We start from the raw sequence: 26125 nt of genomic DNA, 5'->3' as shown, positions 1-26125 counted from the left end.
GCTGGGACGCAGGACTGAATCTGGATGCCTGGAAGTGGACCAGGCTTGCTGGGGATCAGGAGTTGGATTTGGGGCATTTAAAAATTACTGCTTTCTCCCTCTCTCTCCGACCCTGCCCTGCTCATGCTGTCTCTCTGTCAGGGAAAAAAAAAAAAAAAAAAAAAAAACTTAAAAAAAATTACTGATTTCTATCATCCATTACATAGAGAGGTCGTTAGTGGTTTTTACCGCTGGGGTGGAATCTAGGGATCGGCACTCTGAACAGAACCTCCATGCGATCACCGAGGCTCAACCCACAGAACCAGCTCCGCTAAGGACCGGGCAGCACTGTGAGTGCAGGGAGCGGATTTGAGTAGCGGTCAAGAGCAAGGGCCCTGAACACAGATAATGTCCACTGGAACGCTGGCCTTTTAACTGTGTGGCCTCGGAGCAACCTTCCCACCTGCAAAACAGGAAACTAACCACACAAGGCACTTAGCAGAGCGCCCGGTGCAGAGTGCGTGCTAAATGCATCTCCGCGATCGTGGCAGTGAATGCACATCAGCGAGCCTTCTAACATAAGCAAAAACCCGGTACTGATAAGAGCGATGACGTGTACCTCGAAGGGCAGTCCCGGACGTTGCAGGGCTGAAACCCGGCCAGCGGCTTCTGGAGGTGACGGCAAAGGGCCTCACTCACTTCCTGCCCGCTGGCCACGACGCACCGGGGTCTCCGAATGCGGGCTCCCGAGCGGCCGCAGGTGGCAGAACAATGCGTCCAGTTACCGAGCTCCCAGAAAGGCTCTGCAGAAAGGAAATGAAATGTCATGACGGCCATGAATGAGATATGATGATGAGGCTGGAGGGGACACGGCCAAAGACCACCAGGAGCTGTCCTCTGGTGAGCTGCCAGTCTGCTTCTTCGAGAAGCTCAGAGAAAGTAAAGCCATCCCGTGGTGCATTTCATTTTCCTTCCACTGACTTATTGTAATAACCGGCGGGAACGGTGGCCAGCATGGGCCCCTTGAACCCCAGCCTGGGAGAGGTGCTATGGGAGGCCAGCTAGACCTGCCAAAAGAATCCAGAGGGAGGGAGGGGATGCTCAGAGCAGAGCCAAGAAGACGGGCGGGGAGGGCGTCCCCGGGGGTTGCTCTAACCAGTTCTGTTTCTCGCAAGTGGATCAGGCCGAGAAATGAAAGACCATTTAGCAGGGATCTTGGATTAAGCAGTCAGGTTAAAAATGCACTTCATTCCATTCTTACTTTTCCATTAATTCTTAATCTAAACCTCAGCTTACTCCTGGAACCGCATAAATAATTTGTCACGGAGACATCTGGAAAGGTAAAAATGGTAGTTTCCTTTAGCGAAGTTGAGGCTGACCACCTCCAGTAATTGTGGCTTATTAATTTCAGTCCTCATTCCAAACGGCCTTTCCCTTCCCTTTTGACACTCGGTAAAAAGATGAGGTACAATACGATGATGAAAGATCTGTGTGTACAACCACAGAAGGTGCCAGATTTTCCTGTCACAATCACAAATAATTGATAGCGACCAGCTGTGTCCACATACGCCCTCACAGAGCCAAGTGATTTCTGTAACTTACTGTTTTCCAGATTTTCCTTCTGATTTTTGAATTTTTGTCTTAAGTTGCATATGGTATAATTGGCAAAACAAAACAGTATATATTTTTAGTTGGGCCCCCAGGATTACAGTTTAATTTAAAACAATTTTTTTAAATAGCTGTGTTTAGGGAGAAGCTCCCAGGTGACGGGGGTATGGAATTAGATACTTGGCCATCAATTTTTCACGTATCCTTATGGCCATCTTGTGAATTAGATCAGTTTTATTGGTAGAAGTTAGAAAAAGCCAAGTGATTTTGCTCAAGGTCCTTCCCCCAGAACCCAAGTATGTTTGACTCTGCATCTAACTCTTTCTAGTATGTTATACTTCACAAACACACCTTGACACTTCAAGGCAGGGCATATGCATTTCTTTAAAAACGTGGGTTGTTTTTTTTTGTATTGAGGTGTAATTAACACACAAAAAAATCCTCAGAAATCAGATGTGCAGTTTTATGACTTTTCCCAATTATATGCACCTTTGTAACCGTGATCCAAAACAAGGCATAACACACTTCCTCACCCAAGAAGTTTCCTCTTAATTTAACCAATGTTAATGATTAATTAGTTTATTTTAATCAATTATTTTAATCTGAATTATTTTCATCAATTCCCCTCCCCCACCAGGCAATTACTTATTGATCACCATCAGTGTTCATTACTAGTGTCCCTGTTCTTGCACTTCACGCATTTAGTCTTTTGCATTTGGCTTCTTTTGCTTAACACAACATTTTTGAGATTCACCCGTATTGTTGTACATGTCGGTAGCCCTCTCTCTTTTATTGCTAAATAATGTTCTAATGTCTGAAAATGCCATGCTTGTTTATCCATCCTCCTTTTGATAGCCATTAGGAAGTGAAGGCTGCTATGAGCATTATTGTGCACATTTTTCCATGGATGTGTTTTCACGTCTCTTGGGTAACTACCTGCGAGCGGAATTGCTGGGTCAAAGGCAGGTGTATGCTTCACTTTATCAGAAACGGCCACACAGGTTTCCAGAGGGGTTGTACAGATTACACACTTACCACCAACGTGTAAGCGTTTCAGCAGCTGCACACCCTTACCAAGACCTGGCTTTGCCAGTCTTTCTGGTTTCACTCTCCTAGCAGTGGTTTTAATGGTCATTTCCCTGTATATCCACCCCATCTGTATATCTTCTGTGTGAACCGTCTGTGCAAGCGTTTTGCTCAGTATCTCTTTTGGGGGAATGGGAGGGTTCATTGTTATCTTGTAGGAGTTTTGTTTTTACATAATCTAGATATGAGTTCCTCATCAGACATATGTTCTGCCAATCTTTCTTCCCAATCTACAGCTTATCTATTCATATTCTTAATGGTGTCCTTGATGACCAGACTTTAATAATCTTGATGAAGTTCTATTTGATAACTTTTTTGGTTTATGGTGAATGATTTTGGATACAAGAGCATTTGAAAAGATCATATTCACTCTCATATAAGACTTCTCAATAGTTTCCTGTGTTTTAGGAATAAACTCTAATTTTTTAAAATTGAAGTATAACTAACAGAGTAACAGTTCTGTACATTACTCAGTGCTCATCAAGATAAATGCACTCTTAATCTTTATCACCTATTTCACCCATCCCCTTACTCACCTCCTGTCTGGCCACCATCAGTTTGTTCTCTGTATTTAAGAGTGTTTTTTAAATCTCTCTTTTTCCTCCTCTTATTTGTTTCTTAAATGTTATATGCGAGTGAGATCACATGGTATTTGTCTTTCTCTGACTTATTTCACTTAGCCTTATACCCTCTAGCTCCATCTATGGTGTTGCAAATGGTGAGATTTTGATATTTCTTATGGGTAATATTCCATTGTGTACACATGCACCAAATCTTCTTTATCCACTCATCTACTGACAGACACTTGGGTTGCTTCCATATCTTGGCTATTGTAAATAATGCTGCTATAAACATAGGGGTGCATATATCTTTTCAAATTAGTCTTTTCTTTTTTTGTCTAAATACCCAATAGTGGAATTACTGGACCATATGGTAGTTCTATTTTTAAACTTTTGAGGAACCTCCATAGTGTTTTCTACAGTTTTACCAATTTACCAGTATTCACACCAATGGTGCTTAAGGGTTCCTTTTTCTCCACATCCTCACCAATACTTGCTATTTCTTCTCTTTTTGATGCTAGCCATTCTGACAGGTATGAGGTGATATCTCATCGTGGTTTTGATTTGCATTTCCCTAATGACTAGTGGTGCTGAACATCTTTTCATGTGTCTGTTGGCCATTTGTAGGTCTTCCTTGGAAAAAGGTCTGTTCAGGTCCTTTGTTTTAGTCAGACTATATGTTATTTTGATGGTGAGGTGCCTATGTTCTTCATATAGTTTGCCTGTTACCCCTTATCAGGTGGGTCTCCCATTCAGTAGGTTGTCTTCTTCAGAATGTGGACACATGGATGTGGGGTGTGTGTGTGTGGGGGGGGTGGGTAGGAGGTCCTCAAACAAGATGGCAGCACTGGCAAAGCCAATGTTGAAATAGTCCAAAGGCTTCAGCTGTCTCAGTGGCTTCAGACTCATGATATCCAATTTGTAAAGTAATTGACCTGAGAGGGCTCCTTGGCCTCAGGCGCCCTTCCACATGGAGCTCCTCTCTGCCTTTGCACTTCCTGTGTCTCTGCCTGGAATGCTGCTCTTCCCCTTCCCAGAACAAGCATCACGGCCTATGTGAAGACCTGGCTGTCTCCTCCAGAGGGAGCCAGGGCCCCTTCCTCGGTGCTGCCAGTGTGCCCACCTGGTCACCCTTTTATTAGAGCACATGTCACACAGCCTTAAAACACCTGCTCACATGACTGCCCCCTCTCTGGACTATGAGCTTCCCAAGGGCAAGGTGATCCCTTTACCCCAGCCTGGCAAGAGGAAGCACCGGGCAGACACTTGTGGCATGTTGCTGTAGACTGAATGTGTGTTTCCCCAAAATTCAGATGTCAAATCCTAACATCTGATGCGATGTTCTTGGTGGGGGGGCTTTGAGAGGGGATGGGGTCACGAGGGTGGGGCTCCAGGGAGCTTCCTCACCCCTGCCATGTGACGACACAGCGAGAACACGGCTGTGAACGAGGAAGTCCTCGCCAGACACCAGACCTGCAGGCGCCTTGATCTTGGACTTCCAGCCTCCAGAGCTGTAAGAAATAGACGTCTGTTGTTCATGAGCCACCAGGCCTGTGGTTTTTGTTACAGCAGCCCAAACACACTAAGACAAATGAGGAATAAATGGATAATAATGCATTTTCTAATGGCAGTAGTATGCCTGACAGAGGAGAAGAGATATAAATACTCCTGGAGAGAGATGTCATAAATAACATGAATAACGTGAGCTAGACTGTTTGATGGGTGGCCCAGCACTATTTTCCTCTCCTCTATGCTCTCCCTGCATCCGAGAAGGTGGGAGCCTGTACCTACATTTCTAGAATCCCTACCTGCAGTTATTCTCTGGGATATGCTCTGCAAAGGAGAGACATTTGCTCAAGATTTAAAAGGTCAAAATGACATCGCCAGTCCCTTTCCTGTAGAGTAAGTATAACAAAGTATGAGGTGTAGCAGCAGCTCATCTGTGTCCTTCTGTGATTTACCCATTTTTGAGCTACAAGAATCTGGGATCATCAGTACTGGTTTTCTGTGCTTCCAGCATTTCTGATTTTCTTACCTCGACCTCTCTCGCTTGGCCTCCTGAAGAGTTCTACAAGCTTGAAATACTTAGATTGGGTTCTCCTGACTGAACGCTGATGTCTAACAAAGCTAACAAGTCTAGGGAAGAATTTATGAAAAGAGAAGAATGAAGGAACAGGTTCCAGAATTCTTAACAAATCTCCCCTCTGTGAATATTTACCAAGTTGGCAATCGTTTTGAAACTGGAAAACCAATACCTGTTTTATCACAAATATTGATGCACACTTGGGACATGATCCCTGCGAGCCTCCCCGGATCGATTTCTTCTTCAGAAATGTTTTGCTATGGAAGGAACAAGTTGAGCCACAGAAGCCTGAGGGCAAGGGAGAAGCTGGCCAAGCGCCTGGGAATAATTTTACTTATCGAGAAGTGCAAAATACGGAGCATCTTGTAGCGAAACCCTTTCCCTTGCACAGCCCTCTCGAACGCAAATCCTTAAGAAGTCAAAATCTCCGACCTGAAGGTACGGGCTCTCCGGTTGTGTCACTGCTGCCGGCTCCCGTGTTGAATGCCTGGAGCGGAGGCTTTTTATGGTCTTTGGGAAATCCACGTTTCCTGTCCAACCGTCTTTGTTCTGAGAGAGAGAGAAAAGGAGCACTTGTTTGCCAGTTAAACATCATCTAGCTCTTATTCCAGCCTGGGCGTCCTTAGAGAATCCAGCCACTAGGAAGTCAGCTCCTGCCGAAGAAATGTTGTGTCCCGATGCTCAGGCTCTCACACACCTGGGGGTTCGTGGGGGTGTGTAGGATGCTATCAGGGTTTAGTTAGAACAGCTATGTTAACACGTGGTGGCTCTGCATGTTTTCAAGGCTTATAGCCTAAGACGATGGGGAAAATGGAGTCCCTGTAATTCTGAAAGGGACCGGAGGAAGCAGCTGAGAACAGCAAAGCCCCTCCTCGCAAGAGGCACCTGAGCAGCAGGAGAACGGGTGACATTTTGTAGGGGACCTCACATGGGGGGTGGGCTTTCAGGAAGGCAGTGGAGCTCAAGCATGAGGGCAGGGTGGCGGAGGGATGCCATGTAGTGAGCAATGGGAGACACTCTTGATTCCAGCCAAGTCAGCCAAGTCATGAGCTGCTAGCGGGAGCGACCCCTGAGGGAAGAGATGTGCAGGGCGGAGCTGAGGCCACCATGGAGGTTCGGGAGTGGAGAGGAGCAGAAGCAAGGGATGAGGCTGGCACTTCTCAGAGCATGGGGAAGGCATGCAGCAATCCGACAGGCTTGGCCAAGCCCATCGGTTAAGAATCTTGCATTCTAAGATCCTCGAAGACCACAGGGTCTCTTTGGGAAGGGAGACAGGGAGGTACACCAGTGCCTTCCTGATCAGCACGGACAGTCTAGGACGGGTAGTGTGAAGAACGCTCACAGAGAAGGCTAGAGGGGCGCCTGAGTGAGTGGCTCAGTTGGTTAACTGTCTGACTTTGGCTCAGGTCATGATCTTGCAGGCCATGAGTTCGAGCCCTACATTGGGCTCTGTGCTGACAGCTCAGAGCCTGGAGCTGCTTCAGATTCTGTGTCTCTCTCTCTCTGCCCCTCCCCTGCTCACACTCTGTCTTTCTCTCTCAAACATAAATAAATATTAAGAAATTTAAAAACAAAATAAAGAGCAGGCTATATATTTGGGCTCTAGGAAAACTTTCTGTGAGTTTCAGTGCTCCTCATTTAAGTGCCGGGATTAAAAATGACTGCCCCTGACCCTGTGCTGATGTAAGTATCAGAGGACTGAGTGGACATCAAAGTGCTTCCTGCCGGATGACAGTTCCGAGCCCCACACGGGCACCTCCCACCCATCGTGTCCTTGGGCTCCTCCAACTGCCAATAAGAAACACCATGAAGAAGGTTCTTTTCCATCATCTTTTGGTTTAGCAATGAACTCTATAGTAATCTCATGCCACATCCACCAATGACTCAATTTCATGCATCTGTAAAGCACGTATTTAGCACTTACTACACCTGTGGGGGGGTGGGCTGGAGCTACAGACAAGACTATGGAATGATCCCTAATGTCCATCTGACTGACTTCTGTGATCAACTCTCACTTGGTTCCAAACCCTGGTGGGAAAGAGGAGTATTATGTATTGAGTCCTAAAACCTCAACAATTTAAAGCCCATGTTGGTGACAAGAATTTGCTGAACTCCAGATATATATTTTTAATTAATTTATTAAACTCAACTTAAACAGTGTTAACATACAGTGTAGTATTGGTTTAGGGAGAAGACTCCAGTGATTCATCACTTCCGTATAACACCCAGCCCTCACCCCAACAAGTGCCCTCCTTAATGCTCATCACCCAGGTAGCCCATCCCCCACCCACCTCTTTCCAGAAACCCTCTGTCTTTAAAGGTCTCTTATGGTCTGCCTCCCTCTCTGTATCTTATTTTTCCTTCCCCTACTACTCGGTGATCAAAAAGAATGAAATCTTACCATTTGCAACAATGTGTATTATCCTGAGCAAAATAAGTCAGTCAGAGAAAGATGAATATCATATGATTTCACTCACATGTGGAATTTAAGAAACAAAAGGGATGAAAGTAGGGGAAGGGAATGAACTTTAGATATTATCCCGACAGAGAGTAGGAGCAGCCACAACTTGTCATCCTGTGCCGAGGGGCACATTGTGATGAACGTCTCCAAATTACAATACAGACCCAACAGTAAGGTGTCTTAAGACTCAATTTATTAGTATTTATGGAGAACCTACTGTGTGCCCCCAACTATATTATATCCTCAGGGCTGCAAAAACAAAAACAAAAACAAAAAAAACCCCGGTCTCTATAATTAAAGGACCTGCAATTTAACTGAGGAAACATAAATACAAGAGGAAACAACTGGAGAGCAATGTGTGTTAGGACTTGCTCCGATACCAACGGTAAGACCAGACAAAAGAGTCAGATGCAATCAGAGGATTTACACAGGAGGCATTAGTTCCTGTGCAAGTGACAGAAGTTGGCCCTGATCTATCCCATGAGAAAGGCAGTGAGGGACACCTCTTCCTTGGAGAGCAGTGTGTCTGGAAGCCATACTTGTAGAGAAACAGCATGTGGGTGGGGGGCTCTGTTGGATGATGGTGAGGAGACCACACTGACTAGAACAGAGCTCACTGCTGGCCTGGAATGGGGGGTCGGGGCAGCAGATGAGCAAATATACAGGCAGAACACGAAGGGTCTTGATTCTGGGCAGAAAACTATGTGGCACGGTAGGTACTTGGGCAGAGAAGTAGTAGCAGGAAAGGCACAGCCTTCTACGAGAAGACAAGTGCCAGGTGCAGGGCTCAGTGTGGAAGTGGCCAGAGGCAAGCGTGGTTACAACCACGTAATGTCCCTCGAGTTTACTCCGCAAGTCCAGCACGGACGAAACCTTGTACGTATTACGGGAAGCCCTTGAACCAGAAGCACCAGACACTTACCCAGCAAGTGGAGTGTAGACGTTGCCGTTGCCTTTCCTAGAGGGTTGGTGGCTGTGCAGACGTAGGTTCCTTCGTTTTCAAGGGAAACGTTCTGCAACAACAGGGATCCATTGAAAAGCAAGGAAATATTGTCACTCAGAGGTCCTCCTCTCTTCAACCAAGTTATATTAGGCTGAGGGACACCTTTGGGATAAAAACAAATATGACAAAAGGCAAATTCCTTTAAGAACAGGGCCATAGAACAACCATAGGACAAATACCGTTCACATTCTGACCACGCGGCAGCGAATGGACTGAATTACATAGAGTAGGAGACGTGGCTGCTTCTAGGTCTGCAGCAACTTGACGCAGGTGGGATGTCCCCTGAAAGCAAAGGGCTTTGGCCTACGGTGGACCTGACTGGTTTATGTACGTGAGTCCCTGGGAGCCAAAGAGGGCGGGATTGCTCTGTATCAGGAAAGGAAAGCAACGTGAAGCTGAGTGGGGATGGTGGAAGGGTGCTTGGAAAAGAGGTGGTGGAGCTGGAGGTGGAGACAAGAGAGAAGTTCCCAGAGGTGGGTTAACACAGAGGAGTCTCCAGAAAACAAAAATATCTAATGTGAATCTTTAAGTTGTTTGCTGTGCATAGGCAACAAAACGCTCCTCCTTCAGAAAAAAAAAATATATATATAAAATCTTTAGGGACGGGCACCTGGGCGGCTCAGTGGGTGAAATGTCTCACTTTTGTTCAGGTTATGATCTTATAGTTTGTGGGTTCGAGCCCCGCGTGAGGCTCTGTGCTGACAGCTCAGAGCCTGGAGCTGCTTTGGATTCTGTGTCTCCCTCTCTCTGTCTTCTCCCTCCCCTGCCTGCATTGTTTCTCTCTCAAAAATAAATAAACATTGGTGCACCTGGGTGGCTCAGTCAGTTGAGNTTTTTTTTTTAAATCTCTAGGGAAAAAACCTTGTCATTAAAGCTTTTGTGAGAGAGAAAACTTTCAGGGAACACAAAGAAGTGTTGAGTTTCAAGTCTGGGTGGATGTAGGGAGATGCAAAGACTATAAGCACATGAGAAATCGAAAGAATTTCTTCCGCCAGATCTTGAGAGGTCTTAGCATTTTGCTGGTCTGTGAAGTGCAAAACTCAGAGGAACCTCTCTTGGTTCTCTCTTTTTTAAAAAAAACATTTTAATGTTTATTTATTTATTTTTTGAAAGAGAGAGAAAGAGAGACAGAGGGAGTGTGAGCTGGGGAGGGGCAGAGAGAGAGGGAGACACAGAACCGGAAGCAGCTCCAGGCTCCGAGCCATCAGCACAGAACCCGATGCAATGCAAAGTCCTTACTGTAGACAAAGCAAGCACTCCACCAAAGCTGTGGCACCTGACTTCCCACGGTTTACGCCCCGCCCCCCCCCACCAGCCGGGAGGTACTTCCTATTAGCTCCACCTGGCAGCTGAGAAGCTGGCCAGGTCAACATGAGGCTGCAAACTATGTACGCATAGAAGTGCTAACCGCACGTCCATATGTCTTGTTAGTTATTTCTTCTACACACACATACACACAGAGCCGTCAAACTTTCCAAAGGTTGTCCGCTGGGTAACACAAGAGCCAAGATTCACACCCACATAGTTCATTCCAGAACCGAACTCTTAACCACGATGTAGGTAGGTCTTGCATATTTCTTGATAAATTATTTCCTATGCACCTTACAGTTTTTATTGACACAATAATAAGCAGGCTCTTTAAAAATAGATGTTATCATTGTTTATGGCTGACAACAAAGCTATGCAAAGCTATGAACACTTGGAGATTTCTCTTGTATTGTCGTCTTAGTGGACTTCATTACAGCTAACCTGTGAATAAGGTGGGGACCACGGGTGTCGACCCCCTCCCCCACATAGTCGAATTCCATATGTAGTTCTGACGCCCCCAAAACTTGACTAGGGAAGCTCTGTCAATAACATACAAGGTCGACTGCATGTATCTTGTGTGTTATACATGTTCTCTGTTGTGTTCTTACACTGGAGTAAGCTAGAGAAAAAATGTTGTTAAGAAAACCATAAGGAAGAGAAAATACATTTACATGGCTAGCCTGTGTTTATATAAAAAATAAAAATCCCCTTACAGATAGGCCCATGCAGTTCAAACTGGTGTTGTTCAAGGGTCAATTGTACCTTGAGTAGTTTTCAGTTGATTTGTTTTTTTTTTAAAGGTAAACAATCATATTTACACAGAGTGACATTTTTACTTGTTCTTTTCCAATATTTAGACCTATTATTCTAACTACTGCTTTGCACTGATGAAGGTCTCTAACAACAATGCTGAATTATATGGGTTACAGTGGGCATATATGCCTCATTTCCAACTTTAAAGAGAATACTACTAAAACTTCTTCCTTAAGTATGATGTTTGCTTTAACTTCTTTTTTTTTTTTAAGTTTATTTATTTTGACAGAGAAAGAGAGAACACTTGTGAGCGAGACAGGGGCAGAGAGAGAGAGGGAGGGAGGGAGGGAATCCTAATCAGGCTCTGAGCTGTCAGCACAGAGCCCAAAGTGGGGCTCAAACCCACAAACCATGAGACCATGACCTGAGCTGAAGTCAGACACTTAACTGACTGAGCCACCCAGGCGCCCCGGATTTGGCTTCTGGTAGTTGTCAAACCCAAGAAATTTCCTTTTATTTCTAGCTTACAGGGAAACTTCTAAGTCTCTGAGTTTATTTTAATTTGCTTATTTTAAAGTTAAAATATTTAAAACTACTACTTTTCTTTTGAGTCCAGCTTTGACCACATACTTTGTGTTCTGAAATACAAGGCAGGAGTGGCCATCCATTCATTCATTCATTCATTCATTCAGAAAATGTTTCCCAAGTGCCCACCCCACGCGAGACTGTGCTGGTGCTAAGGAGATGATGGTGAACTAAGCTCCTCGAGAAACTTAATTTTAAACAAAAGGAAGAAGAAAAAGAAAAAAACAAAACTTGATTTTAAGGGAGGGCTTTGGAGGAAAGAGGGGCTTGCAGTAAAAAATCAGGGCTTCTGATAAAGGTATACACTGGGTGCTGTCACACGGAGGCTGCGTGTGATGCAGCCTGAAGGGGTGGGACGGTCCCCCGCGGAGGGAACGCCTGCGCTAATTCCCCGGGACAAGGAGGAACGGGGCAAGGGAAGGGGATAGGAGTCGTGGGGAGATTGTTGTAGGGCCAGGGAACAGCGCGCATAAAGTCCTAGACACAAAGGAAAACAGAGCGCGCTTGGGGACTCACAGAAGTTTATTATGACTGGAGCTTAAAGGCCACCGGAGGGGAGTGTGGGAAGATGAGCCGAGAGCTGAGCAGGTGTCCGTCAAATGCAGGTTTATTACCCGGAGTAAGGAATCTGGTTGAATTTATTTTAAGGGAAATAGGAAACGACTGAATTCTTTTAAGCGATAATTATTTTAAACAGTCTGAAAATGCCATATTGGTGCTTTAGAAATAGCAGCCTGGATGTGATGTAAAACCAGGAAAGTGGGGGACAAGGGTCAGCAGGCCCAGTTGGGTGGCAGAGACCAAGGTGGGCAGCAGAGGCAGGGGAGACATAGCACTGAGTCAAAGAAGAGATCAAAAGGGAAATTAGAAAATATCTAACACAAACGAAAATAAACATAGGACATAAAAAACCTGTGCGATATAAGAAAAGCGGTAATAGGAAAGAAGTTTACAAATGCCTACGTTACAAAAGAAGAAAGATCTCAAACAACCGAACTTTATCCTTCAAGAACCTAGAAAAAGAACAACAAAATAAACCCAACATTAGCAGAAGGAAGATAAAAAACATAGGGATTAGAGCAGCAGTAGGCAAAATAAGGAACAGAAAACCAATAGAAAATATTAACAAAAATAAGAGTTGTTTTTTGAAAAGAGAAAATAAGCTGACAAACCCTTAATCACCCGTACTAAAAATAATAACAGAGTTCAGATAAGTAAAATAGAAAATGAAAAAGGAGATATGAAAACTGATGACACAGAAACCAAAAAGATCACAAATTATGAGTAATTTGAATAATTATACACCAAACCTAGAGGAAATGATATATGCATAGAAACATACAAACTACCAAGACTGAGTCATGAAGAAACACACAATCTCAACAGGTGTGAATAACGTATAAGGAAACTGAATCAGTAATCTGAATCCTCCCAACAAACAGAAGTCCAAGACCAGACGGCTTCACTGATGAATTATACCAAAGCTCTAAAGATGATTTAATATAATCCTTCCTAAGTTATTCCAAAACACTTAAAAGGAATAAACACTACTTTTTAAATGTTTACTTTTTATTTTGGTGGGGACAGAAAGAAAGTGGGACAGAGGATCTGAAGTGGGCTCTGTGCTGACAGCCAGAACCCAATGTGGGGCTCAAACCACAAACCGTGAGGTCACGACCTGAGCTGAAGTCGGACACTCAACTGACTGAGCCACCCAGGTGCCCCTAGGAAGAAACACTTCTAAACTCATTTTATGAGGTCAACATTGTCCTGCTACCAAAGCCAGACAAAAACGCTACAAGGAAAGAAAACTACAGGCCAACATCCCTGAGGAACACAGATATAAAAATCTTCAAGCAAAAAAAACATGGCAAACTGAATTCAATAATACATTAAAAGGATCATATAACATCACCAAGTGGGCTTTATCCCTGGGAAACATGTAAATTAATTAATGTGATATAGATCATAGGAACAGAATGAAGGATAAAAGCCACATAATCATCTCAATAAATGCAGGAAAAGTATTCAACAAACTCTAACACTTTTTATGATAAAAACTCTCAACAAATTAGATATCAAAGGAACTTACTTCAACGTAATAAAGACCATATATGATAAGCTCACAACTTATCACCTTTATCATATCCAATGATGAAAAACTAAAAGTTTTTCCTCTAAGGTCAGAAACAAAAACAAATACGCCCACTCTTGAAACCTGTATTCAAAATTGTAGTGGGAGTTCTAGTCAGAGTACGTAGGCAAGAAGAAGAAATTAAAGGCACGGGGTCAGAAGAAAGTAAAATCATCTCTGCTTTCAGATGACATAATCTTTTATGTAAAATCCCTAAAGACTACACACACACACATACAAACACCAAATAAACAAATTCAGTAAAGTTGAAGGATACAAAATTAACATACAATAATCAGTTGCATTTCTGTACACTAACAATGAAATATCTGAAAAGGAGATTTTAAAAAAAATCTCATTTACAATAGCATCAGAAAGAATCATACTTAGAAATAAACTTAACATAGAAGGTGGAAGACTTGCACAGAGATAAGTACAAAGCAACCATGCAAATAATTAAAGAAGATACAAATAAATGGAAAGGCATCCCATTTTCATGGACAGGAAGACTGTCCTGTTTTGTTTTAATGTCTGTACTATACAATGGGGCGCCTGGGTGGCTTAGTCGGTTAAGCGCCCGACTTTCACTTAGGTCATGATCTCGCGGTTCGTGGGTTCGGGCCCCGCATCGGGCTCTGTGCTGACTGCCAGCTCAGAGCCTGGAGCCTGTTTCAGTCTGTGCCTCCCTCTCTCTCAGACCCTCCCCTGCTAACGCTCTCTCTCTCTCTCTCTCCTAGAAATAAATAAAACATTAAAAAAAATTTTTTTAAATAAAAAAATAAAAAAAACGTACTATACAGAGCAATCTACAGATTCAATGCTATTCCCATCAAAATTCCAATGGGATTTTTTTTTTTATGGAAACAAAGCAAACAATCTTAAAATGTGTATGGATCCACTGAAGGCACCAAAGAAACATTAAGAAAAAAAGAACAAAGCTGGAGGCATCACACTTCCTGATCTCAAAATATATTACAAAGCTACAGTAATCAAAGCAGAATAGTACTGGCATTAAAAACAGGCACACAGGGGCACCTGGGTTGCTCAGTCAGTTGAGCATCAGACTTTAGCTTACGTAATGAGCTCACAGTATGTGGACTTTGAGCCCCACGTTGGGCTTTGCACTGACAGCGAGGAGCCTCCTTTGGATTCTCTGTCTCCCTCTCTTTCTGTCCCTTCCTCGCCCACTTTCTCTCTCTCTCAAAAATAAGTAATCATTAAAAATTTTTTAAAATAACAGGCACACAGACCAATGGAACAGAGAAGAACCCAGAATTAGAACCACACAAATATGGTCAACTGATCTTTGACAAAGGTGCCAAGAACACACAAAGGGGAAGAGATAGTCTCTTCAACATATGGTGTTGAGAAAACTGGATACCTACTTGTAAAAGAATGACATCGGACCCCTTTTTACATCATACACACAATATATATAATATATGTGTAATAAAATGGATTAAAGACAAACGTTAAGACCTGAAACTAAAACTCTTAGAAGAAAAGCAGGAGAAAACCTTGACGCTAGTCTGGGCAATGATTTCTTGGATCACCAAAAGCATAAGCAACAAAAGGAAAAATAGACAGACGGGACTACATCAAAGTAAAAAGTTTCTGTAGAGCAAAGGAAACAACAAAACGTAAAGACAACCTACAGAATGGGAGAAAGTATTTGTAAACAACTTATCTAACAAGGGGTTAATCTCCAGAATATATAAGAAACTCCTACAAGTCAATAGCAAATAAACAAATAACTCAATTTAAAAATGGGCAAAGGAGGAAAGATGGGAGGAGTCCCCCTCCGTCACGCAAAGACACAGTGAGAAGACGCCCTTTGTAAGCCAGGAAGGGGTCCCCCCCAGGACACCGAGTGTGCTGGCACCCTGACCTTGGCCTTCCGAGCCTCTGTAACTGCGAGAAACAAACATCTGTGGGTAAAGCCTCCCTCTCCCTCCATCTATAGTATTTTACAGCCCTGGCTGATCAGACAGCTCCAGGGGGATTTGGCTTTGGGGGCACAGCCTGTCACGGGACTCTCCTGGCCTCAGAGCCTCAGGGGGCACCTTTAGTTTAAAAACAGAAAAGCCCCCCAGTGTGATTTTTTTTTAGTCCATTTTGGGCACAAGTCATTCTGATGCACGGTTACGTCCCAGGTGCTTTAAGTCCCTGGTGCCTCTGCTTACATCAGTCGGTGTAGGGGACAACATAAATGTCACCGAGGCCAGCCTCCTCCCCTGAAATCCCCTACACCTTTAATTCACTGCAGGTTTATTCATCCAGCCAGCACCCTGGAGATGTCACATGTGCACCAGCACTCTGCCAGGGACTGGATCTCAGCCGTGAGCTTCCCCAGGGCTGAGACCTGGCCCTGGGCCCAGAAGCCCCTGGGCAGTGCCCCACACGCAGCAGGCTTGTTAAGTAAATTCAACAGAATTGGGGTGCCTAGGGGGCTCCATTGATTAAGTTTCTGGCTCTTGGTTTCTGCTCAGGTCATGATCTCACAGTTTCGTGTAGTTCGAGCCCCGTGTGGGGTCTGTGCTAACGGTGCGGAGCCTGCCTGGGATTCCTTCTCTCTCTCTCTCTGCCCCTCCCCTGCTTGTACTCCATGTCTCTCAAAAATAAATAAATAAATAAACTTAAAGATAAATAAATTCGATAGAACCAACTACAGGCTGGGGAAATTGTTTTCTTCTGTATAACTTCAGCTGTCTTTTTTTTTTTTTTTAATCTTTATTTATTTTTAAGAGAGAGAGAGAGAGAGAGAGGGAGAGACAGAATTAGAATCAGGTTGCAGGCTCTGAACTGTCAGCACAGAGCCCGATGCGGGGCTTGAACTCACAAACCATGAGATCATGACCCGAGCTGAAGTCGGACGCTTCACCGACTGAGCCCCCAGGTGCCCCTCCAGCTGTCTTCCAGAGAGGGTGGATGCTCTTCCTTCAGAATATCTTGCAAGATTTAGATGCGTGCATCTGTAGGCCAGGACCACATAACAGGGAGAGAAGAATCTGGAGTCCCTACGGCAATCCTAGGGGTGGGGGAAAGCAGAGGGGGGTAGGTGGGGAGGAGAGATAACAGGGAGCGGAGGGATGAGGAGATGGATGCCTTTGCCATGATCTCTCAAGCCTCAGCCTTGCTTTAAAAGATTGCCAAATGCCTGGTATTGATGGATCTCCTGCTATGAGTAGAAGGCAGTCAAGGGATGGAGTTTTGTATCCTAGTCGATGGAAGGGAGAGAGAGAGAGAGAGAGAGACAGAGACAGAGAGAGAGAGACAGCGCATAGCAGATGAGTACATGGTCAGAGGCAGCGGGTCCAGCCCAGTGTAAGCCCCCATAACTGCCAGAAGTCAGTTCCAGAAGGCTCCCGGATTTCCAGCCTCTGGAACTGCCGGGGGTCAGAGACAATGCCGTCTGCAATCCCCGAATGACAAGGGTGCGATACTGGGTTTGCACACACAGTGACATTCTCCCTGAACTGGCAGTTACAGGGAGCAAAGCAGAACCTGGAGGTTTTGAGATGCAAAAGGAGACGAAGGTCTCCCATGTGGATAAAAAAGAAGCTGACCCTGCATGTCAGCACCTAGAAGCATCACTGCCCATATGAACACATTCGAAGAACAGAAGAGGCAGGAGGAAATTTATACGAGATCCTTCCGACCAGCGCACTCGACGATCTCTCAACATAACAAATGTGTGCTCTGTTGAAGCAGTGACAGAATGTCAGAAATAGTTTAAACTCTGAGTTACTTCGTGTTCCGTGTCCACAATGCTGGAATCGTTTTTGGAAGGCAAATGCAGCGGAAAAAACGTTCAGCTCTGGAGGGGCTGTAAAACATGTGTTTGCAGAAAGCCTGCACCTCTGGGCGTCTTTAAAATAGTCACTGTTTAAAAACAAATATCCCTCACTCTTGAAAGGCCCATGAAACATTCCACACTACAAAATCCTTGGCCCGCTCCAACGGCTCTACAATGCTAGATTTTTATATCAATGTATCACAGATATTATACCTGTAGGGTTTTGTTCATTTCTGTATTTCCCCAAGCTACTCAACACTCATACAACATTCTGGATTTTTCTCACACGTGACAACAGGAAATTTAAACTACCATGAGTGACCTCCAAGGACTATGAAGAAGTAATATTGTCAACTCATAGGATAAGAGGCAAATTGAACACAGCATAGACAAACCAGAAGGGGAGACATTACTAATAAATAAAAGAAGAAAGTGGTCACCATTTCAGCGTCAGAGACAAACACCTCAACACGAGCAGCACAAACAGCATATACAGTCTTCTTCAATGTGGGCTCAGGGTTCACCATGTACTAAATTTGGTACAAAATGTCCCCATTTTGAGTTAACTGCACACCCTTCTGTTCTTTCTGGCAATATGTAATCTATGCTTTTTGGATATAAAGGACGATCCATCAATGATCCCATACCCAGAACTTCCAACAAATGTGAGAGTATGGCTTTTACCAACTGCAGAACTTTCCTGAGTTCTCCTGAGCTGCTGATGTACTTTCTCTTCTCTAGCAAAATGGTGTCAACAGACTGCCATAACCAGGTGGCCCACCAGTTTAATCGGAGGAATTATAAACAATGTGGGTCACAGAATCTGTCCCCATTTCCATATTCAAGAGTCTTTCCTCAGTAGCTTTTAAAATATNCCTAGTCGATGGAAGGGAGAGAGAGAGAGAGAGAGAGACAGAGACAGAGAGAGAGAGACAGCGCATAGCAGATGAGTACATAGTCAGAGGCAGCGGGTCCAGCCCAGTGTAAGCCCCCATAACTGCCAGAAGTCAGTTCTAGAAGGCTCCTGGATTTCCAGCCTCTGGAACTGCCGGGGGTCAGAGACAATGCCATCTGCAATCTNTGTCTCTCTCTCTCTCTCTCTCTCTCTCTCTCTCTCTCCTAGAAATAAATAAAACATTAAAAAGATATATGTTCCTTCTGACATTGAGGGAAGGGGATGAACATGTCTCCTGCTGGTTGGGTCATCCTGACCTCTCAGGAACCTTGCTTTGCTTGGGACTGGACAGTTGTCTTGAAGTTTACCAGTCATATCCCATGAGTGCCCACCACTGGATACTGTCCTCCAGGGTCTCATTGGTGGGCTAGAAAAGGCCCAGAAAAGTTATTCCACACATTGTCTCAAAATCGAAACCCTCCAGTGGTTTCCTGAAGAACAAGACTCAAAGTCAAAGTTGGTGCCAATCAATGCTGAAGATACGCAAGTGGTGTAAGTCACTCACTCTGATACAGAGAATTCCAGAACTACAGCTCAGACGGGGACCCACCTGGGACAATCTGGAGGCCTTTCCTGATCAACAGCAAGCCTGAGAGTCTCTCAGTGTAACGTCAGGATGTGATGAACAAACAGCTGGGAGACGGTCCCTCATGGCTACACTGAAAGTATTGCTCATTTGGAAGCCGTGCGCCATGACCTTGAAGTTGGTCCTGCTGCTATCACCACCACATTCAAACCATAAGAGGAGCTCCTGGGGGCACATCACAAGGCTGGGCTGATCCTTCAAGGCTCCTTTCCACCTCCCTCAAGGTCCTGGCTCTTCTCTATTTTCCTGGGCTGCCCCCACCTTCTCCATAAAGTGGCTCCTCTCTCCCTAGCAATGGTGGGGAATCCGATCCAGTTTTCCTAGCTCCACAACTTGTACTTTTCTTGGAGGATAAAGGCACAAAATCCCTTTCATTTCATGGGTACCAACTGCTAACAAGAGCTAATCCCCCCGGGGCCTCACTATTCTCCAAACATGCCATGCTGTGTGTGATGCTAAGATTTTCTATAGGCTCTTCTCTCCACTGGGGATTGTTATCTTCACTGGCAACTCTTCTTAACCACTTGGAAAATTTCTGCTCATTCTTAAAGATGCGTCATAGACCCTCTCTTCCCTGCCCCTTCATGATGTTGAAGCTGATTCCTCCTCTGTGGACCTTTGAAGGCTGCGGTCTCAGCTGTTGACATGCCTGAGTCCAGCTTCAGAATGAGCCCCGAGCATGGACGCAGGCCCTGTCACGTAGCCAGCTTCTCCTCCACTCCGTGTTACCCACCGTTTGCTGAGGATGTATCTCATTTTGAGATAACATTTGAGATAAGCCCCAGGGGACTCTTTGGTCCCATTTATTGACTAATGCATTGGTTCTTAACCTTGGATGCACATTAGAATTGCCTTTGGAGGGGGGCCTGGGTGGCTCAGTCGGTTAAGCATCCGACTTCATCTCAGGTCATGATCTCACAGTTCGTGGGTTCGAGCCCCACATCGGGCTCTGTTCTGACAACCAGCTCAGAGCCTGGAGCCTGTTTCAGATTCTGCATCTCCCTCTCTCTCTGAGCCCCCCCACCCCATGCTATCTCTCTGTCTCTCTCTCTCTCAGAAATACATTTAAAAAAAAACATTAAAAAAAAAGAATTGCCTTTGGAACTTGAAAAAATAAACAAACCCACTGTCAGGCCATACTACTGACAAATTAAATCAGACTCTCTGGGGCAGGGTGGATGGAGAGGGAGGTGATGTCCGGACCTGAGCTGACTGACGTTGTCCCTGATAATAAAATGATCTTAGTATATTATGTATCATGAAATAAATGTATAACTGTTATGCTATCAAATATGTAACCAGGGGGAGTAAATGAAAAGATAAATGCAATAAATGAAAAGATAAGCAGAAACAGAGAGGCGCCTGCACTGGAATGTTAGCAGAGATGCTGAGATGCTATTCGGGTCCTATGGTGTTTTCCCCACAATGACTATTTTCTTCCATCACCAGGTCCTACATGGCTTTTTCAGAAGGTACCAAGAAGGCCTCATGCTTTTTTTTTTCTAGGGGTTGAATTCCAAAATGACTTTCTCTTCTTCAGTCCCCGCCCTGTGTGGGTCCTCAGGGCCTGACTCTAGGAAGCCACAGTTGGGACAAAGGAATGAGAGCAGAAGAATGCGTCGGTGGATGGCTTTCACTGGTTCCACGGGTTTCACAAATTGCAAATTTTATCAACATTAAAATTTAGACGGGCGCCACGAGTCTTCCTATCAGAAATACGGCATTGAAAAAACCATGAGGTGAAAGCTACTTCAAATCTGAAATAAGATATAACTGTGGAGAGGCTGTGTGTTATTTCAGGAGCAGAAACTGGCGATGGGTCCCTACTCGAGCGTGCCAGCCAGCGGCTCTCAAACATTACTAGTAGCAGAATCAACTAAAATAAAATTTTTTTTTTGATGAAGAAAGTCCAATTATAAAACTGTAAAACATGAGGTTGAACTGTATGTTGGGGGAGAGGGTATGCAGGACAGAAAGGAAGGCTGGGGATCCCTGACAAGACTCCATGCAATCGACAGTTGGAAGACACTGGCCTGTCCACCGGGCTGTTAATGGGCCCGGAAGAAAGGTTTTTCGAAGACACAGAAAGAACGGGCAGAGGGGGAGAAATGACGCAATAAAAGGCCTTATGGCTCAGTCTGTTTTTAGCCTGTGAAGAAGGGAGGTTAACGTGGGGCTGGACGTCTGTGACATTTTCAGGACACAGAAACATGCTGGAGGGACCAAAGACAGAAGCAGGGTGTAGACACCTGACGGTGAGAACAGTGGTGTTGGTAACAGGACCAGACCACAATAGCTGTGCCCTGCGGCTTCAACACGCGTGTGACTCAGTATTTGCAGACATACATACGCCCAAGCAAGAGGCTTTCAGCAGTAAGTATGAAGTTTGATAGGTTCTTGAATAGCCCTTTCTGTTTTTCATTGTGCATATTCAGCTAACTTCTAGCATTTCTCGCTCCTTCTGGATTGTGTAGACTCATGTTTTCTCCACATGGGGAACCGACGTGGATCAAAGATGAGCAGAAAATCATTGCTCAAGGAGGATTCAGAATAGAGCTTCAGCAGATGTTCGAAGAACAGAAAATGGTTTTGCAAATGAGTCTTTTCAATCCACTAATCAATAATCCAAGTATGAACACAAAGAGATCTGGGGCAAGTCTATCCAGGGTGAGGTGAGGGACTGGGGAGTCATTACCACACAGCCCACGATTTGCCGTGTCCCTTTCTGGTTGCTGCGGTAACGGTGGGGTGTCTGGGGTGGGNGGCAACGTCAGGTCCTGCTTGTTGCCTACACCTGAGCCTCTAACCTTTGTCCCTAAGGTGTGGCACTCCCTAATTGCTCCTTCAGGCCTTCGTTTGGACACCCTTCTCTCTGGTTGGCACTCTGGGGCTCTCATTCTTTGGTCTCAAGTCCAGATTCTTCTTCATCCCGTTCCNCACGTTATAGGCTGTTCAGACTTTAACACATCAAGTTATTCTTTTTTAATTAAAAAAATTTTTTTACTTCATTTTGCAAGAGACAGGGAGCACAAGCAGGGGAGGGGCATGATCTTGTGGAGTTCGAGCCCCACATTGGGCTCTGCTGACAGCTCGGAGCCTGGAGCCTCCTTCAGATTCTATGCCTCCCTCTCTCTGCCCCTCTCCTGCTCGTACTCTGTCTCTCTCTCTTTCTCAAAAATAAACATTACTGAAAGAAGAAAGTAACACATTCTAAAATAATTAGAAAACATAGCCAAGTATTAAGAAGCAAAGAAATTCCCATAATCTCATCACAGAGACACAACCATCATTTCTACCTTGTTACAGTCCCGTAACCCTTACTCATTAAGTCAAAGAATGTTCTCATGATGCTGAAAGAAAAATCGTAAGTATCATTTAATTGCTGCACAATGGAACGTAGCACAATTAAGCCATGCCCTTATTTAGGGAGACGTTAGCAGCTTCTACTCTTTATCATTACGTATAGTGGTGTGAGGAACACTTTTGTTCGTATCACTTTTTCGCATTGTTGATGTTTCTATTAATTTTTTATTTTTTTAACATATATTTATTTATTAAGAGAGAGACAGAGCTTGAGCAAGGAGGGGCAGAGACAGGGAGAGAGACTATCCCAAGGAGGCTCTGCACTATCAGCACAGAACCTAATGTGGTGCTCAAATCCATTAACCGTGAGATCATGACTAGAGCTGAAACTGAGTCAGACAGTCAACCCACTGAGCCATCCAGGTGCCCCAAGATTATTTTTTTAAAACAGATGAACAGGATTGGAATTACTGGATCGCAGGGCATTCAACATTTTTATAACGTCATAAAGCATTACAGTTTCTTTAACTCAAAATGCCTATCACAAATTGCCTTCCAGAAAGTAAAATCCACCAGGGATGTGGGTCTAAGCTCTACATCCTTATCACTGTTAGACAGGAGAGGGTAGGGAAGATGTAGGCAGAAGTTACAGAATTAACCCTCCACAGTATATGTAGAAGCAGGTGGTGGGAGGCACCTGGGTGGCCGGGGGGTGATGGGCTGCTTGGTCCCCTATAACATGAGGAGGGGGAGGGAAAGCTTCCCATCCTAAGAGACGGTGGTCAGTTTCAGAAGAAACATATTACATACATTGAAAGTGTTTTCTTAATCATGGGAGTTTTTTGATGGTTAAAATGCTGTGGAGTATACTTAAAGTTTTGTTGACTCTAACAGAATTACTAGCCTTTTTTCTTTACTGGGCTTACTAATTACCCTTACAGGGGAGGATTTTGAGAAAATTTTTGTGGTGCGGCCAGATTATGTGGTTAAATTCCTTTAAAAAATTTTTTTTAAATTTATTTCTGAGAGACAGCATGAGCAGGGGAGGGTCAGAGAGAGAGGGAGATACAGAATCTGAAACAGGCTCCAGGCTCTGAGCTGTCAGCACAGAGCCCGATGCAGGGGCTCGAACCCATGAACCATGAGATCATGACCTGAGCCGAAGCTGGATGCTTAACTGACTGAGCCACCCAGGCGCCCCTGATGCGGTTAAATTCCTATATGTAGCCTCATCTCTCTGACAAGTATTTTCCCCCATCAGCCACTGGCTTATATTATATACTGTGGGATTAAGCGGTAATGATTTAACATCTTTAAATCACAAATCCCTTTGATTCTCTCCAGAAAAAGAACCATTGCTCCATAAAGAGACATTTACTGACAAAATTTTGCATACTATTTTCAGAATTCTTAAAAAGAAAACCTGAAGATTGTCTGCTTGCTCCTGTTTTATGAAGGAAACATTTTCTGGCTTCTGACCATATTAAAGCTAGCTTATTTTTCTTGACCTATGGCTTTTGAAACATACTCCCACTTGTTTATTATGTTTACCTCTTTTTTAAACCACATACAACTCTTGAAATAGCTGAAGTTACTTTGAAGTATGTTTAAAACCATTTCTCCCTCTCAGACAGGCTACCCATCATCCCTCGCTTTTCCCACTTCTGTCCGTGATTCAGAAGCCTTCCCAACATTCTCCTCTCTTAATGCCACATTCAATCAAACAGTCAGTCACAGGTGGCTGGAAATCCCATGCATTCTTCCATCCATTCAGCAAGCTCACTAGGCGTCCACGAAGCCCAATCTTTAGCGTACAGACAGCAATGAGACCTGGTGTCCGCAGCTTTACAGACAAGGAAACTATGGTATAAGAAATGCAGAAAGCTAAGTGTTTGCGAAGTACGTCAGACACCTACAGGGGCGAATAGTTAAGCTTCTAAAGGATCAGAGGTTTACAGAACAGATGGCGTTATAACCAAGCCCCTTGGAACAAAAAGGAAGGCCATTTCAAGCAGAAGCAGGAGCATATATGCAAAAGCACAGAAACACGAAAGCTCCTGGCTTATTTGCAAAACCACAGGCAGATCCATGTGACTTAAGGCAGAGGGTGTGAAGATGAGTGGGGAGAGGTGGTTCTGGAAGCATAAGTGGGGACCAGATTGTGAAGGACGTTGAATGTCAGGTTCAAACCCTTGGACTTCATTTCACTGGCAGTGGGGAGACAGAGAACGTTTGAAGCAGGAGAGTGGTGTGAGCCAATCTGTGTTTTAGAAAGAGCCTTCAGCTTCCAGATGAAAAGTTAGAGGGGAAAGAAGCTGCATAGCCATAAACTGAAATCAGTGGAATTGTATTTGGGTCATCCATTGGATTGTTGGGCCAGTGACTCAGGGTTTTAAATTAAGATTCCGTGCTTCTGATTTATCCCAGAGGAGGAGGCATATCTGGCATCTAGCAATGGATGTGTCATTAATTGAGGATCTGGGACATAGGTGTCACCAGGCCAGCCCTGGTTTGTTGGCACATAGCAGTTGAGTCTAATGCGGAGAGAGGCTCTGTTGCAAACAGCGAAGGAGGAGTGTGTGCTGACCACAGCATCTCCTAAGGAGCATGTTGAAAATCCATCAAAACTCATCATCAAAAATAAGAATAACTTGGGGCGCCTGGGAGGCTCAGTGAGTTCAGCATCTGACTCTTGATTTCGGCTCAGGTCGTGATCTCATGGTTTCCCTAAATAAGGGAATGGCTTAATTGTGCTACATTCCATTGTGCAGCAATTAAATGATACTTAGGATTTTCTTTCAGCATCCTGAGAACATTCTTTGACTTAATGAGTAAGGGTTACGGGACTGTAACAAGGTAGAAATGATGGTTGTGTCTCTGTGATGAGATTATGGGAATTTCTTTGCTTCTTAATACCTGGCTATGCTTTCTAATTATTTTAGAATGTGTAACTTTTTTCTTTCGGTAATATTGATTTACTTTTGAGAAAGAGAGAGAAACAGAGTGTGAGCAGAGGAGGGGCAGAGAGAGGGAGGCACAGAATCCGAAGCAGGCTCCAGGCTCTGAGCTAGCCGTCAGCACAGAGCCTGATGTGGGGCTTGAACCCACAAACCGCGAGATCATGACCTGAGCTGAAGTTGGACGCTTAGCCGACTGAGCCACCCAGGCGCCCCAGGATGTGTCACTTTTCATAATGAGCCCAGAAAACACAAACCAGGGGATGTGTTTGGAACAGAAGTAGCGCCAGCCTCAGAGGCGGTGCTGGGGTTTTCCCCGAGCCCTTTCCGTGGACTGGATTCATTACTCTGGTCAGGTCTCTCTTCTCTGGGTCTTGTTTTCAGCATGTAAGGGCTAGACTCACAGACTTCCAAGATCCCTCCTTACTTAAGTCCTGAGACCAAGGCCTGACTGGTTTCCATGCAAGGCCATCCAAGTTGCTTCAAGTCACCCTCTGGAGTAACTGTCCTCCAGTGAACTTGTTTTGCCTTAACCATCAGCTTGTAAGTAAATGAAAGACATTTTCAAATGATCGAATTCTGGTTTCACCAAGTCACAGATTCTTACATTATCTGGTTCCTTCCTTTTTATTACCACCATAGCTTCTGAGTCATCATGGAGGTAAACGTGTTTTCCTTGGGCTGGGGTTCTAGCTTCAAGCAGGCCCTTGACCAAGCAGGACATGGTATCTACCTTTTTGTTCTCATTTAAAAAAATCATAATAGAAATATAGTTGATATATAACATTAAGTTAGTTTCAGGCGTACATCCTGGCGATTCAACAATGATACACACTATGAAATGCTCAGTACGATAAACGCATTACAGTCCTATTGACTATTTCCTGTGCTGTACTTTTCATCCCCATGACTTCTTTATTTTATAACTGGAAGTGTTGTGTACGTCTTCATCCCCTTCGGCCGTGTCC

General features: G+C 44.4%; 1 protein-coding gene across 1 annotated transcript in view; it reads right to left on the bottom strand.

Annotated features, from left to right (window-relative positions):
* The window catches only part of ADAMTSL3 (ADAMTS like 3), a 292158-nt gene that overhangs the window by 15550 nt on the left and 250483 nt on the right, over window positions 1–26125 (bottom strand). The window contains exons 28-30 of the mRNA XM_077774280.1: window positions 8700–8882; window positions 5749–5865; window positions 599–782 (exon numbers count right to left, since the gene is read on the bottom strand). Coding sequence (XP_077630406.1) covers window positions 599–782; window positions 5749–5865; window positions 8700–8882 — 484 coding nt within the window. The remainder of the gene's footprint in view (window positions 1–598; window positions 783–5748; window positions 5866–8699; window positions 8883–26125) is intronic.

The sequence above is a fragment of the Crocuta crocuta genome, unplaced genomic scaffold (assembly GCF_008692635.1).
Source record: "Crocuta crocuta isolate KB4526 unplaced genomic scaffold, BGI_CrCroc_1.0 scaffold7, whole genome shotgun sequence".
NCBI lineage: Eukaryota > Metazoa > Chordata > Mammalia > Carnivora > Hyaenidae > Crocuta > Crocuta crocuta.
Note: the sequence above shows the minus strand (reverse complement) of the source record. Positions and strands in the feature narration are given on the sequence as shown.